Source organism: Nelumbo nucifera, chromosome 3 (genome assembly GCF_055504915.1).
Source record: "Nelumbo nucifera cultivar China Antique chromosome 3, China Antique-T2T, whole genome shotgun sequence".
NCBI lineage: Eukaryota > Viridiplantae > Streptophyta > Magnoliopsida > Proteales > Nelumbonaceae > Nelumbo > Nelumbo nucifera.
The window spans coordinates 26,218,723-26,235,725 of record NC_142651.1 but is presented as its reverse complement, the minus strand read 5'-3'; the positions used below and the strand labels follow the sequence as shown (position 1 = coordinate 26,235,725).

The window sequence follows — 17,003 nt, the reverse complement described above, 5'->3', positions numbered from 1 at the left end:
TGTTTTACCACATGTGGACCCATAACCTTTGTTATCATCTCATGTACTCTATTGTCGTCTACTTCCCTTACCTTAGTACTATTCTCCCTCTCTCTCATTTTTGTTTTTATCACCTAGTTCGAACTTGATACACCATTGGTTGCATCACCTATAATTTAGGATATATACAAAAATAAAAAAAATAAAAAAAAACTAGAAATAGATTATAAGAAGGTTTAAAGATTTACATCTAGTAGTTGCAGGTCTACCACTACATCTAGTTACTCTATTTGCTTATCATATCTATATGTATTTTTATTGTTAAAGTAAACTTTCTCTTTTTATTGGACATTTCTCGATAAATACTCAAATATTGTTTTAAAAATTTACATATTGATAAATATATTAAGATAAAATATATTGATTTTCTGAAAATTAAGATATATATATACAAACATCTTAGTCTTTTATTATTTTTCAATAGTTATCAATTATATCCTGATATCTTACACCATATAAATAATTGAAGTATGTTTTTTGTATATTTAAATAACTTATTTATAGTGATATGAAACTTATATTTATTGTTATCAATATGTTTTTTAGGATTCATTCAATTTTCCAAACATATTCATATATATCTTATTTTTTTATGGATATGCAAAATACATCCCAATACATCTTTTAAAATTGTCTTTATTACCCACTTTTCATTTCTAATACTTTTATGTTCCAACCTTGTTCTACACCGATCCACTAGACAACAATAAAATGACAAAAAAAAAAAATCTGCTAGTAATAGCAAACATTTACTACTTTGTTTGGTAGAACCATGGTTTTTAAAAACGAATCGGTGATCGAATTGGTCAGGGGTCCGGTTATCAGTTCGAACGATCGGACTGTTTGACCCGAACAATCGGCCTGTTCTGACAAAAAAAAATTAAAAAATTGAAAAACGGTCAAAACCGTTCGAACAGTTAATTGGCAGGTTCAGCGGTTTGCTGACCAAAATCAACGGTTTTGGAAAAAAATGGAACCGATCAGGTGACCGGTTCCCGGTTTTTCTGGTCCGATCCAATTTTGAAAACAATGGATAGAACCACTCAACTCAAAATATCTAGAATATAAAAATCTGTTGAGGATGAAAATGCACCACACACAATTCTCTAAAAAAAAATAGGATAGGAAAGAAAGAATGAACATGTCTGGTGGATTCAGCCGTGGCATAGCTCGGCTTTTGTTTGCAACATGTGTTTCATGAGATCACATCAACGCCCCACAGATGATGCCTCACAAACGCCCTACATACACATCTCAGCGTACATTATTGAGATTATGGAAAATGTTCCCAATACACTGATGGGATATGCTGTGGGGAATTTGTGAGGCGCCCTCTGTGAATTTGTGTTTCACATTGGGTTGGTGGGCTGTTACACCATGCCGAATCTTCGCATATCCAATGCTTTGGCCATTGAATGGAGATAACTCATCCCGATGTAATGTGGTGATTTCAAAATGAAAACATTTGGGCCCTGAACAATTGTCATTTATCTAATGTAACTTTGTCAGTCTATCGTCGTTTTCCTCGTTATTATTTTCATTGGTTCACCATTCATTGTCAACTCCTCACCCGAACCTCAAAGCATGTTTTAATACATAGTGATAGGATGTGCTGTGCTGTGAGGAGTTTGGATGAATTGCCCACAAAGCGTGCCCTAGATTAGATGTACATCCAACGGTGCATTAGAAATATATCCCGTATTTGTCATGGTAAGATATTCCCAATACATGGTTGGATGTGCATGCGGGGCACCAGTGGGACGCGCTCTGTGAAGAGCCTATGTGAATTTTGCTGTGAAGTAGGTGTGAGAAACGCTCTTCGACTTCAGTCATCTCTCTCTATAAAATGACTCACTCTCTTTACTCTGTGTGGATTATATCTTACAGTTCTACACTGACGACCCACCAGACAACCTTCCTCTACTTCCCCTCTCCCCTCCTCCCACTATTTTTTTTTTTTTATCACAGGGCACAGGCTCAACGACGAGAGCTCCGTCATTTCTGTGTTTCTTGATTAATCTTCTCCTTATTATCTTTTATGTTGTAAGTGCATCGGAGACAGGTGCAGATGCATTGCCGGAAACCATCCGGTTTGATACCGGAGGACTGAGCAGAGAGAGCTTTCCGAAGGGATTCGTGTTCGGAGCCTATACGTCTGCGTACCAAGTCGAGGGAATGGCTGACAAGGATGGTAAAGGGCCCAGCATTTGAGACGCCTTCGTCAAGATTCCCGGTAAAACTTTATTTCAATTCAATTAATGAACTTTTTAAGTCATAAGCAAAACCCAAATTAACCCACTGTTTTCAAAACCGGACCGGAAAACCGGGAATCGGTTACTTGATGGGTTCCGTTTTTTTCCAAAACCGTTTTTTTTTCTCAAAGTCATTGATTTTGATCAGCAAACCGCTGAACCGGCCAGTTAACCGTTCTAACGGTTTTGACCACTTTGCAATTTTTAAATTTTTTTGTTAGAACGGACCAACCATTCGAATCAAATAATTGGACCATTTGAACCAGTAATCGGACCCCTGACCGGTTCGGTCACCGGTTCGTTTTTAAAAACCATGAATTAACCTTTCTGATCCTTAACATTTTCTTATTTGAATGGATTAAACAGGAGTTATTGTGCACAACTCCAACGGAGAGGTTTCCGTGGATCAGTATCACCATTATAAGGTAAGAAAGATCAATCAATCTTCGTTGTGGATTTTTCAAAATTTTCATTAATTAAGAACACGTAATATGCAAATATTTTTATGACTTGCATGGAAGGACCATTTTCAGTTGTCAAAAAAAAAAAAAGCAACAGATGCCTACTAAAGTTAGATATGAATCCAGATTTCATTCTCACAGAATGGTCTTTACGCCCCAACTCACAGCACTTGAAAGCTATGTATTTGGGAGATTTCGTCATCAATGAAAATATAGTAGAATGGGAGATGTTCCTGATGTGCGGCTGCAACATATTGTGATTTGTGAAGCGGTGGAGTGCACAGATGGTGTTAAAATGATGTCTGTGTTACTTCCAGTATCTTTAATGAATTGGTTGTCCAAGTAATCCATGCTTGATTGGATTTTTCAAAATCTTTGTTTCAAAACTACTACTAGAGCACATGCTGCTAGTAAGTATTAACCATGAATAATATATTTATTGGTACTTGGATTTAATTATTTGTATCAAAATTAAGGCAAATATCTACTTTTATATAGTACAGATATATAATATACATGTACATATATGTAAATGACTGATAGGGCAGTATAGATCATGGTTTTCAAAACTAGACCGGACCAGATGATCGGACCGGAAAAATTGGGAATTGGTTAGGTGACTGGTTCTGTTTTACTCCAGAACCATTATTTCCCCCAAAACTGTTGATTTGGTCAGCAAACCGTTTAATGATTTAGCCAGTTTTTATTCTTTAATTTTTTATTTTTATTTTTTGTCAGAATGGGCCATTCGTTCGGTTTGAATGGTCGGACCATTCAATCCAAGAACCGTACCCTGACCAGTTCGTTGTCTGATTCGGTTTTAAAAACCTTGATACAGATTGAAAGGTAGGTTTCTCAACTTGGAAAGAAGCCCATTATCAAAAGCTGCCCGGCCCTCCATATTCCATAAACAGTATTAGACATGGGCCTGTTAAACTTATTGGAGAGATTTTGCTTCCAGGCTTCCAGGGACCGAAATGGGCTTTAGATTGATGGACCAAGGGCCGGCGTAGGTGTTTGAGCAAGCACATATTACTGATTACTGATTAGGCCCAATATCCTGTCAAGCCTCTTACATTAGAGATGCAACTTGGTTTGAGCCGATGGAGTCCGGGGCCAAACCAAGCCCAGCCAGATCAACCTTAAAGGCTTAAGCTTGAGATTTGAGAATTGAGATGATCCAACCGGAGCCCAACCCAAGATTCTGATGTTGAACCGGGTTGCGTCGGATTAGTTGGATTTGCCTTGACAAACAATGTTGAAAATATAAGAAGAGTTTTATATTGTCACAACTCCCTTACTTTTATTGATTAAATTAGGAGCCAAAATTACATAAAATTGAAAATTTTTGGTTGTAGGAGGATGTGAATATCATCTCAAACTTGAACTTTGTTGCGTATCGATTCTCCATCTCTTGGTCCAGGATTTTCCCAGGTAATCATAATTTCTTAATTGAACTTGCTTGTTTGAATCCTTTCTTAATTGTGATGTGGGTTTCCTATATTCATTTGTGTGTTGTCATGTAGATGGAGCAGGCAAAGTAAATTGGAAAGGAGTTGCTTATTACAATAGGTTGATTGACTACTTGCTTGCCAAAGGTAAATGAAGGCACTATATATTGACCATCAGTCCAGATGATCCAGTTGCTCAAACCAGATCCAGACTTGTGTTCTGGAATCAGTATCACTACTATTGATGGTTTAACCATTTAATTGCCTGGTTCAATCTGGTTCTTGCAAAATGGCTCTGGTATAATATAATGGTAAAATGGCCAGCTGATGATGGTATTCCACCATTTTCAATTTCGATGCTACACCTCTGAAATCTGAATAAATCCTTACTTATCAATTATCATGCATGTAGACATAAGCTGATTAACTGAATAAATTTATAACACATTTACTTGACCTGTAGGTCTCACCCCATATGCAAATCTCTATCACTTTGATCTTCCCTTGGCACTTCAGCAGAACTACAATGGATTATTAAGCCGTGAAGTTGTGTAAGTACTATATATATTTTTTAATCAATGCAGTTCTGATCTTGTGTCTTTTTTTATCTATATTCTGTACAATAGTCTGGAATTTAAGCATAATTTATGGTTAGTGGGGGTAGGGGCAATGTTTTAAAAGCTGACCTGGAACGAACGAGAACCACTTTGGCAACCAGTTTCTGGGTCAGTGGTTCGACCGTGGTCTGAATGGATCAGCCCGTTGGCAATTTAAAAATAAATAAAAAAAAATTAAAAAACCAGCCAAAAAAACTGTTGTCTAGGTAGAACAGGTCAATGGTTCAACCACTTGGGTTGAGGGTTATTGACCAAATCAATATTTTTTGGCAAAAGAATGGTTTGGTGATCAAACAAAAAACTGATATCCTGACCGGTTTCTGGCTGAAAAATCTGATTGTCTGGGTTAAAGATGGTTCGAAAACCAAGAGTAAGGATTTGGAATCAAAATTGGAATAGTTGTTTGGTTGGGGTAGAATGGGATTCCAATTTCCCTTCTTTGCGGAATGGCATTCCCTTGTTTAAGGGAACGGCCATTTCAGCCTCCTCCCTTGGGAATGAGAATCCCATTCCAGCTGGCCGAAAAAACAAGGACAAGTGACTTAAAAAATCCTATTTCTCTTTATCCAATGACAACCCTGTTTGGGAGTTGTGCATATCTTATCCAATGGGATTCCAAATCCCATATGAACGAAGCAAACAGATGGGGGAATAGGTGATATATATTGATTCCTATTCCATGGGATCGTGATGCCGACCACCAACCAAACAGGTCCTTAGTTGGATACAACTATTATGATGTTAAGCTTATCGTGTATTGAAATTAATACTTGTACCAAATTGAATATAAAATCAGAATTGAAATGAAAGCTTTAGTTAATTAAAAAACTAACACAAGTAATACATACATACAGGAATGACTTTGCCAATTATGCGGAATTTTGTTTCAAGACATTTGGTGACAGAGTAAAGAATTGGATGACAATTAACGAGCCAAAGGTGACTGCTGCTCTTGGGTATGATAGTGGGGTCATGGCTCCTGGAAGGTGTTCCAAAGCTTATGAAAACTGTACAGCTGGGAATTCTGGAACAGAACCTTACATTGTAGCCCATAATCTGTTATTGTCTCATGCAGCTGCAGTTGAGAGATACCGTGAGAAGTATCAGGTGAGGTGATTAGAACCACATTTGTTATTTATAATGTAGATCTGATTGAAATAATTATATGTAGGCACACCAAAAAGGGAGGATTGGAATTGTGTTGGATTTAGTTTGGTATGAACCACTTACCAGAGCAAAAGCTGATCAATATGCAGCTCAAAGAGCAAAGGACTTCCACATTGGATGGTAACAGAATTGAATAACTCAAATGGTGATCATTTAATAATGTTTCGGCCGGAACGGAACTTTGTTATGGCATGCCACGTACTGTTTGATATTCTTTTGGCTTTACTGCAGGTTTCTTCATCCCATTGTATAACAATGCAGGATATCGTTGGGAAGAGACTTCCCAAATTCACAAAAGAAGAGGTTAAAATGGTGAAGGGTTCAATTGATTTTCTGGGCTTCAACCACTACAGTACAGGCTACGTGTATGACCAGCGTCAAACTAACAAGCAAACCCCACGCTATCAGAATGCCTGGAATGCTGGAATTTCTTGTATTTTCTCTTCTTTCCTTACTATATCCCCCCTTTTGTTCTATGAGACAATTACTTCTCTCACTGATCCATGATTCTGTGTAAACCTTGCAGTTTTCAAAAGGGGGCTGGCAATTGGTCCAAGGGTAATTAAAATATAACTACAATTTCTCTTTTGTGTTGCTCTATTAATTTTACAGACTGAATTGAAAGTTTGAATGAGGATCCTGTAGTTCTAATAATTTAGTTGGATATATTGATGTTTTGGATCTTCCAAGGCAGCCCACATGATCTTCTGAATATCCTATATAATTACCATCATCTTTTAATTTAGTTTGTGGTGTTAACATCTTAATTTATCTTTAATTTAATTAGGTTATAGCTTGATGTTTCTTTTTGTTTTGGTTTAATAAACGCATCATTTTCTATTAATTTGATCATCTGTGCATCTTGCAGGCAAATTCTTTTTGGCTTTATGATGTGCCATGGGGTTTGTACAGGGCTCTCATCTATATAAAGGAGCATTATGGGAATCTGACTGTGATCTAGTAATTAAGCATTGCCTTGCATCTGAGATATTTTTCTTCATATTAATTATTTGAATTTTACAGGTAGAAATTGAAAATTAACAAAAGTAACAATATGACTAAAAATAAATTTAGATGCTTGTAGTAATGTGTGCGTGCATTGCATGTGGAAATTTTAAATTACAATTATTATTATTATTATTATTAAATTTTGTATTCCATTTGTTATAAATAAAAATAATTTTTATTTTAACAATTATTTTATTTTATATGACAAATATATAACATTAGAAAGTTGAGTCCTTGACCCACCATCAAGATAAGAAAATAACTTTGCTTTCAGATCAGTTTTAAATTATATATTTCATTTACATTATATAAATATTTTTTACTTATCACACTTAATTTGTGTTTGATATAATTAATATATAATCTTATATATATTATTTTGATTACTTGTACTTTTTTTTATCTTTTTAAAGATTTATTATTTAACTATCATATCATTGGTTGAACATTTTGACCCAAACCACTAATCCACCACCCAAAAAAGAAAAGGATTGATTTCTAGGATTACATTAAATTTTGTATTACATTTCCATCATTCATAAAATTATCTCTTATGTTTAATACTTATTTTTGTTATTTTATCAAAAACTACTTATTTTTGTTCAATATACTGAATACATAATATTAGAGATGCACCCACTATTTTATTTTTTATAAAAATATAACATTAGATATGTGCCCAAATTTTCTCTATTTTTTGTGATTCTTTGTATTTTCTATTTTTAAAAATTTTATTATTCGACTATGACATCATTTCATCTCTAGGTTGATAGTAAATTTGGCATTCCATTTTCATCATTAATAAAAATATTACTTACATTTTATACTTACTTTTTCTTAGTATAATGAATATACAATATTAGAGATATGTCCAATTCTTATTATTTTCTTTGTATTATATATTTTATTTATTATTTATTAACCCATTTGACCCCAAATGGTTGAATTGCTTACCACCACTATTAAAATTAATTTTGTGGATTTAATTAGTAAAATTTAATGATAAAAAATATATCTTAAATATAATATTTAATAAGAGGATGTATAGAAAAATGGTTTTAAATTTTACATTCCATTTCCAATATTGGTAAAAACATTTCTTATTTATAATACTTATAATTGTTTAATATGTCAAATATATGATGTTAAAAATGTTCCCAATTTTTTTCTTTATTTTCTATATTCTTTTTATTTTATCTATTTTTGAATTTTATTATTTAATTGTGGCAACATGAATTCTTTATTTTAACAAATATTTTTATTTAATATGATTAATATAAAACATTATAAATGTTCCCAAAAATTTTCAACAAAATTCTGTACTTTATCATTCTTTGTGTTCTATATTTTTTTTAAACATTTTTTTATTCAACTATGAAATCATGAGTATCTTTGAAAAGTTTAATCATTGACCCACCATCTAGATAAGAAAATAGCTTTGCTTTCGAATCCATTGTAAATATATATTTCATTTACATTATATAAATATTTTTTACTTATCACACTTTTTATCTATTCTTTTGACATAATTAAAATATAATTTTTTATCTATTCTTTTGATTACTTACACTTTGTTTTTATTTTTAAAGATTCATTATCTAACTATCATATCATTTATCAATCCATTTGACCCAAACCACTAACCTACCACCTAAAAAGAAAAATAGTTTGATTTCTTGGTCAACACTAAATTTTTCATTACACTTTCATCATTGATAAAATTATTTCTTATGTATAATACTTATTTTTTTCAATATATTGAATGTATAATATTAGAAATGTACCCAATATTTTTATTTTTATAAATATATAACAACAAAAGTGTCCCAATTTTTTTTCTAATTTTTTCTTTATTTTTGTGATTCTTTGTATTTTTTTATTTATAAATATTTTCTTATTTGGTTATGACATCATTTCATTTCTGGGTTGATTTTAGATTTGACATTTCATTTTCATCATTAATAAAATTACTTCTTACATATGATAATTATTTTTGTTTAGTATAATGAATATATAATATTAGAGGTATACCCAATTCTTTTTTCTTTTTTGAATGTTGATATTTTATTTATTTTTAATGTATTATTTAATTATGGCATTATTAGTTAACCCATTGACCCAAATGGTTAAATTGCTTATCTATCACCAAGAGGGAAGAAAGTGGTTTTGTTTTCAATTTACTTTTAAAAATATTTATTTTATGCTATTAAAATTAATATTATGAATTTAATTAGTAGAATTTAATGATGAGATCTTAAGTATATGATTTAATGAGAGAAAATACCTTAAATATGAGATTTAATAATATAAAAAATAGTTTTATTTCCAATTGATTTTAAATTTTATATTCCATTTCCATCATCAATTAAAATCTTTCTTATTTATCATACTTATTATTGTTTAATATGTTGAATATATTATGTTAAAAGTGTCCCCATTTTTTTTAATTTTTAAATTTTTTGTATTTTATTTATTTTTGAATTTTATTATTTAATTGTGGAAACATGGATTGACCTATTTGACTCAAAATGGTTTAATTTCTTACCACCACCTAGATGAAAACACTACTTTTTAGGTATATTTTAAAAGTATAAGTTTTTATGTTATTAAAATTATTAATTTATTATGTATGGATTTAATTAATAGAATTTAATGACATGTTTGATTTAATGAGAGAGAATTCAATGAATTGGATATCTTAATATTACCTTTTTCAACTCATTTAATATCAATAACTGATTACCCTATTTGCCCTCTTATTTTATCAATAAATTTAAATATAGAGGGATAAGTCTTGAGAAAATTCCAAAAATATTAGATTCTCCCCTCTGCCTTTTAATGATTTGAACCTTAGTGGTCAACTTATTATTTTATAAGGACCATATGTCCACCACTACGTATCCTATAATTACTTGTCAAAATAATATGTCGTTTATTCTTAGGCAAATAAGTTGAATAAGATTCGATTCAAATTCAAATTTGACAAATAAAAGCCAAACTTGAATACCTCCTTTGATCCTAACAAATTGGATTGAAGTTGTATTGAAAAATGAATACATTTAATTAACAAATCGAATTCGAATATACCTTGACCTAATCCGTCACAACCGGATAAAATTCCTTAGTTATAAAATATTATATATATATATATATATTATTTATATAATTATATGTTATAAGATATTCAAACTCAGATTTGAATCACTTTAGAATCTGACATATTTTTATTGGATTCGAATCAATATAAAAGATGTCTTCTCGAATTGGATTATACCGTTTATCCGTATCCTATCCAATTATATACCGTTTATCCGCATCCTATCCAATGTTAACATTTTTATTGGATTGTGGACAAATGTTAAAATTGATTATTAAAATTTTTACTAATAACTAACGAGATTTTTTATCGTTAAGATTTAAATACCCCTTTGTTTTATTTTAAGTTCTTTATAAATACATGTTGCGTTTAAATACCCCTTGGTTCTAATCCAATTCCCAAAATACCAAAGCTTGTATTTCAACCCGTTTGACCCCTCAGCTGATGAGTGATCGATTAGACCGGTGATGGAGTCATCCCATGATCATTCACTCAACCTCTGAAAAATTCAGAACTTTTTTATGACATCTTCACATGTTCATTATGGCACAATCTTTTAAAAACAGAACCATAACGCCTCGAATGCAACACAACATACAGTCATAAACCTTCTTCTTATCCATTCCCAAACAAGAAACGCAACCCAGCCTTAAATCCATTCCCTAACAAACCACCTTACTCAACGTGGCTGACCCCTCTCTAGCCCACGGCCCACGGCCCACGAAACAAGCTATTCTAGTTGAAATGGCGTTGATGTATTATTGTGATTTACGGTTTTAGCCCTCAGTGCGCTACTCCCAGTCCCAAGTGGGGAAGTAGCTGATTTTTGAGCAAATGAACATGGATGGGCTTGAATTTAGCCAACCAAACAAACGGGAAGCAGGTAGGCCATTTCTGTCATTTTAATACAGATAGAAGGAGGGTACTTTCGCCATCTAAAGGAAAAAATAGCATGGGTCAGGTTTCACCACTCCACTGCGTCGCTTTTGGGTTACTATTATGCTTCTCTCTCTCGTCTTCTATAAATTCTTCCATCTTTTACTACTCTTCTTCGATCAACACCAAACAACCTTCCCTTCGTCACAGGCTCAAAATCAAAGATGAGAGCTCCGCCACTTCTGTGTTTCTTGAATCTTCTCCTTCTTATCGTCTGCGTCGTAAGTGTATCGGAGACAGGTCTGGATGCACGGCCGGAAACCGTCCGGTTCGATACCGGAGGGCTGAGCAGAGAGAGCTTTCCGAAGGGATTCGTCTTCGGAGCCGCCACGTCTGCGTACCAAGTGGAGGGAATGGCCAGCAAGGATGGTAGAGGACCTAGCATTTGGGACGCCTTCCTCAGGATTCCCGGTAAAAAACTACTTATCTCAAATATTGAACCTAGATTACCATTTTTGCCCTTCTGTTTCTTCCCATTTTCCATTCCATTTCATCTCCTTATTCCTTTCTTAACAAGTGATGAAACAGGAATTGTTGCAAGCAATGCTACAGCGGAGGTGGCAGCGGATCAATATCACCGCTACAAAGTAAGATTCAATCTGTCATCATTTCGGTCGTTCTTATCCATTTGATCAGATCAAATGCTGGATTTCTCAAAAAAAAAAAAAGCTTCATTTCAAGATTACGACTCGTAGGGATGTACTGAGGACAGGGGATGGTGTTGATGAATTGCACGGTGGAGTAGCTGGAGTTGCTTTCACCAGAAAAGCATAGCTGAACCGCTCCATGTAGTGAAAAAGGGTCCGACTGACCGAGTTCTGATTTCTGAACTCGCAGGCGCATTCGAATCTTTTGGTAACTTGGCACTCAATTCAAGGCCTCGGCTAAAGCTGGGAGCCTCAACAAGTATTGATATAATCGGGTCGGACCAGTTAACATCCGAATCTTCTCCGGTTATCAAAACTTAAATCCAAATCCGATTTGGTTTCGGTTCTTATTATTGGGTGTTCGGATATTCAGAGATTTTATCAGAATCTGTTTCACCATTAGGAAGGAAATTCCTACCCTACCTAGTTAGGGGTGCAAATGGCCGATAAGAATCCGATCCTATTTTTTGTCGGATTCTAATAACTCTGTCAGATTTTCGGATTGGATTGGGTAATCGAATCGGATCACCCCTATCCGATTTGAAAGGATTCAATCTGATATATATTATTTATTTATTTATATAAATATATATTATTTATATTATATTTTTGTAAATTTAATATATTATTTATTTTTTACAAAAACATGTATATATGACCAAAATAGTTGAAAAGATATTTGTATTTTTTGTGTTTCTTTATTTAAATTATTAGATTTTTTTTCTTTTAATAATTTATTATTATTTTTTTTAAATTAGATCGAATTTGAACATTTGACGGTCTTATTGGATTTGAATTCAAATCCATGTTTATGAGATCCAGTCAGATCTTTGAATTGGACCGGATCTCCCCTTAACAATCGTGTTTGGCCTCAAATTATAATTTTTAATTTTTTTATAAATAAAATAAATTAAAAACCGAATTAAAAAATATAAATTAAATATAAAATAATACATATAACATATCTAAAACATATTTATACATTATTTATTACTAAAATATATATTGATACACATATATACATACACATGCAATGACGTGGCACGGTCTGAATCATTTGACTCAGTCGAACCAGTGACCCACAACCCAGAGGCAAAAACGCTTCAGCCTTCGTGTCAGATTTTAAAACATTGGTCTGAACAGTAATTGTATGGGTATTTTAGACAATTTTTTTGTCTTTTGTTAGAAAATAAGGGGTCTATTTGCAATTATTTTAAGAGGTTTTAGTAATGGTCAAAAAACTTTAAGGTATGTTTCAGCAATTTAAGCAAAAAGAAAAGAAAAATGATGAAACAAACAATATGTACAGGAGGACGTGGATATCATGGCAAACTTGAACTTTGATGCATATCGCTTCTCCATTTCATGGTCCAGGATTTTTCCAGGTAATAAAGACAGTATCTCTCTCTCTTAATTACTGACTGTGTGATGTTTTATAATATTCATTTGGCTGTTTTCAACTTTTCATGCAGATGGAGCGGGGAAGGTAAATTGGAAGGGAGTTGCTTATTACAACAGGTTGATTGATTATATGCTCGCCAAAGGTAAATCTCCAAGAAATTCAGGAGACGGACAATATTTTGATTACTAATTTAGAACCCCGAAACTATATTGAGTCATTTTTCTTCTGACCAGTTCTTCAGTTCTGAATTCAGATGATCCAGTTTCATTGTTCAACCATTTAATTTCTTGGTTCAATCTAGTACTTGAAATATCGATTCTGATCCTCCTTAGTATTAGTATAATAACATTTTGCATTTGTACCGGCTGAATTGGTTTTAAATATTAGACCCATAAGCGATGCTAACTGATGGCATTCCACCATTTCTAGCTTTGATATTAAATCTCTGATCAATTGAGCAAGGGAAAAAAAAAAACAGAAATCTAAGCATTTGTTTGACCTGTAGGTATCACCCCATTTGCAACTATATATCACTATGATCTTCCCTTAGCTCTTGAGCAGAAGTACAAAGGATTATTAAGCCGAAAAGTTGTGTAAGTATATTGTTATATTAGTCACTAGAACTTAAACATAATCTTTTAGTTTATTTAAAGCAGCTTAACTGTTTATTGAAATACTTGAACCAAATCCTTTATACTTGGTCTTGAAATTTTTAGTTGATAAGAAATCTCAGCAACTAATGCAAAACAATACAGGAAGGACTACACCAATTTCGCGGAATTTTGTTTTAAGACATTTGGTGACAGGGTGAAGAATTGGATGACACTGAATGAACCAGCAGTGGTCTCCACTTCTGGTTATGGTAATGGGGGTAGTGCTCCCGGAAGGTGTTCCAAAGCATATGGAAACTGTACAGCTGGTAATTCTGCAACAGAACCTTACATTGCGGCCCATAATATGATTTTGTGCCATGCAGTTGCAGTTCAGATATACCGTGAAAAGTATCAGGTCAAAACTCAAACATGTTTTAATTTGTTTTTTCTAGTTGAAATCATTCAAAGCCATGATTGGTGAGCTTTTGTATCTGATTGCATAATTTCTAGGCACACCAAAAAGGAAGGATTGGTATTGTCTTGGATTTTATTTGGTATGAACCACTTACTAGAAGAAAAGCTGACCAATATGCAGCCCAAAGAGCAATAGACTTCTATCTTGGATGGTAACAGCATATAACTCCATTGAAATAAAATAGCCTTAACTTAATGATCATCCGTTGAATAGTACTGTTTGTGAAATTTTCATGGGCTGTTTGTTATTATTGGTTTTGCAGGTTTCTCCATCCCATAGTATATGGTGAGTATCCAAAGACAATGCAGAACACTGTTGGAAAGAGGCTTCCCAAATTCACAAAAGAAAATATTAAAATGGTGAAGGGTTCAATAGATTTTTTGGGTATCAACCAATACACTGCACACTATGCATATGCTCTACATCAAACTAAGAAACATGCCCCAGGCTATGAGAAGGACTTGAATGTTGGCTTTGCTTGTATTATCTTCTTCCCTCACAACCCTCTCTTGTTAAAACTTATATCCTATGAGAATTACTTCTGTTACTGATCCATGGTTGTTTGTAAACTTTGCAGTTGCCAAAAGTGGGGTGCCAATTGGACCAAGAGTAATTAAAATAACTGTACCTTATCTTTTTATGTTGGTCTCTATATCTATTAATTTTATAAATTGTAATTCTAATCTAATTGGGCATATTAATCGTTGGCTTATGGTTTGTTACCCAATTTACATTGGTTTAGGATCTTCAATTCTAATTAATAGAGCTATGGCTTACTTAAATGAAACATCTTTGGTAACTTGATAATTTGAATATTTTCAGGCAAATTCTGCTTGGCTTTATGATGTTCCATGGAGTTTATACAAGGTTTTGACCTACATTAAGGAGTATTATGGGAATCCAACTGTGATAATAACAGAAAACGGTATGGTGTACAAGCCTTGAATTTTAAATTTTTGTATTATAGCTTTCCAATTAGAAATAAATTAATCTGCTCATTTGATCCCTATAACTCAATAGTTTCTGATACCAAATAAAGGACAATTTATAAAACATAATATCACTTGAGGTCCAACTGTGACCCATAGTTTCTTCTAAATTGTTTAGCAAATATGGATTATTTTTGGAACAAAGTACAATTAGGATCTTAGAAGACATTCTAATTCTGTCCATTGGTGCCAATGAATATGCTTTCTTCTTAAAATAATTATCTGATGGACCAATATTTTGAGACTTTAAGACTTGCCCTGAATTTTATTTCAAGCACATTGGATGGCAGGCATGGATGAACCTGGTAATGTGACACTACCCAAGGGTTTGCATGACACTAGGAGAATCAATTTCTATAGAGGCTATTTGACTCAACTCAAGAAGGCAATAGATGATGGGGTCAATGTGGTTGGCTACTTTGCATGGTCACTCATAGACACTTTTGAATGGAGATTAGGGTACACAACAAGGTTTGGCATAGTCTATATCGACTTCAAAACTCTTAAGAGATACCCAAAGATGTCTGCCTACTGGTTCAGAGAACTACTTCACAGAAAGAAGCACTAAAGCATGCAGTACTGACCAACCTCTCCCTCTTTATCCTTCTCTCACCTATCTTGCTGTATAATAATGCTTTTGGGGTATGATGGTCCATATTATAGAATTAGTACATGTATTTGTTCTTTATTTTTCTTTTTTATGGTTTAATTTTATTTATCAACTATTAGTCCTCCTGTCAAGATTTTTGTTGATTTTTAACAAAAGAACTAAATCTTGTTCTCTTCCTGTTATACTTTTTTTCTCGTATGGCATTATTCATACATCAGTAGACCTTTTATTTCTTTACAATTGCTTTCCTTCAACAAGCCTAAGAAATCAAAACCACTCCAATTACACTAAAGGAAAAAATAAAAGAGTACAAAAAATTATCCAGAAACCCAGTACTTTTCTTGGAAAAATCTACTAATAACTCGAAGGGATATCATCTAGCAGTTCTAGGTGTCTAATGGATTATAATCAAACCACTCCAATTACACATCTGTGTTTCCATTCATCATGTTATTTGATTAATCAGTAATTCAATTACACGTTTTAGTCGTTCAGCCAATTTAATTGATCATTAATCCAAACCAAGTTTCAAAGCAAATTAATACTTTGGGTTTCTTTGGAGACACCCATCTCAACTGTCAACCAAATTACATGGTAATATCCCCACTCCCTCGCCCATGGTGTTCAATCGATTTTCGGGGTCACCAAAAATACCAAGGCCCCGTTCTTTTTTTTTTTTTGGCAGAGAAGGCCCTGGTAAGTTGAATGTGGATGAATAATTTACCTTTACCTGCGCGCTTGTTGAAGCTGATAAGAACTTTCTTTACCTGGATATCTAATAGTGTACAAATTTGTTTTTGCTTATGTAAGTTTACCTAAGTACTGGGATTTAGGGGTTTTTATAGGTTTGACCATTAGAACCCCTCCTAATATACTTATTTTTGAAATACTGAACTGAAAATTTTAAAAAGTAAAATGAAAACTTGCGACATACTATTTTGCAATGTTTTCAAAATTGAATCGGTTCTATTTCAGCCCTGAACTGCATTTTGGCCAAAACCAATTGATTTGATTAATAAGTCACTGATTTAGGCAGTCGAATCATCGATTCGTCAACCCAAACAATGATTTTGGTTATTTTTTTTATTAAAACAGGCCATCTGTTCAATTCAAACAGTCGAACCGTTCAACCCGAGAACCAGACCCCAGAATGATTCCCTGTCCAGCTCGATTTTAAGAACCTTGCTATTTTATGTATTTTAGTATCAATATTTTGAACCTAGCCTTCACTCCCTTCCATACCAGTGACTCAGCAAGCC

General features: G+C 33.3%; 1 protein-coding gene and 1 pseudogene across 3 annotated transcripts; both read left to right on the top strand.

Annotated features, from left to right (window-relative positions):
• The first annotated feature begins 1,884 nt into the window (after window positions 1-1,884).
• On the top strand, window positions 1,885-6,948 carry LOC104594472 (beta-glucosidase 44-like; annotated as a pseudogene). The gene is made up of 10 exons (XR_016083824.1): window positions 1,885-2,272; window positions 2,658-2,716; window positions 4,111-4,186; window positions 4,279-4,350; window positions 4,667-4,754; window positions 5,675-5,927; window positions 5,992-6,107; window positions 6,219-6,420; window positions 6,514-6,545; window positions 6,856-6,948. The product of XR_016083824.1 is annotated as a beta-glucosidase 44-like (transcript).
• A 1,266-nt stretch (window positions 6,949-8,214) lies between these two features.
• On the top strand, window positions 8,215-15,926 carry LOC104597509 (beta-glucosidase 44-like). 2 transcript variants are annotated; one of them, XM_010259212.2, is made up of 12 exons: window positions 8,215-10,975; window positions 11,179-11,439; window positions 11,557-11,615; window positions 12,985-13,060; window positions 13,148-13,219; window positions 13,583-13,670; window positions 13,833-14,085; window positions 14,181-14,296; window positions 14,408-14,625; window positions 14,723-14,754; window positions 14,968-15,070; window positions 15,425-15,926. In XM_010259212.2, the coding sequence occupies exons 1-12, from the start codon at window positions 10,927-10,929 to the stop codon at window positions 15,700-15,702; spliced, it is 1,605 nt and encodes a 534-aa protein (XP_010257514.1). In that variant the 5' UTR covers window positions 8,215-10,926; the 3' UTR covers window positions 15,703-15,926. The 2 variants fall into 2 exon arrangements, with proteins under 2 accessions (XP_010257514.1, XP_088756993.1); XM_088900867.1 differs by lacking the exon at window positions 8,215-10,975 and adding an exon at window positions 11,066-11,082.
• The last annotated feature ends 1,077 nt before the right edge of the window (window positions 15,927-17,003 follow it).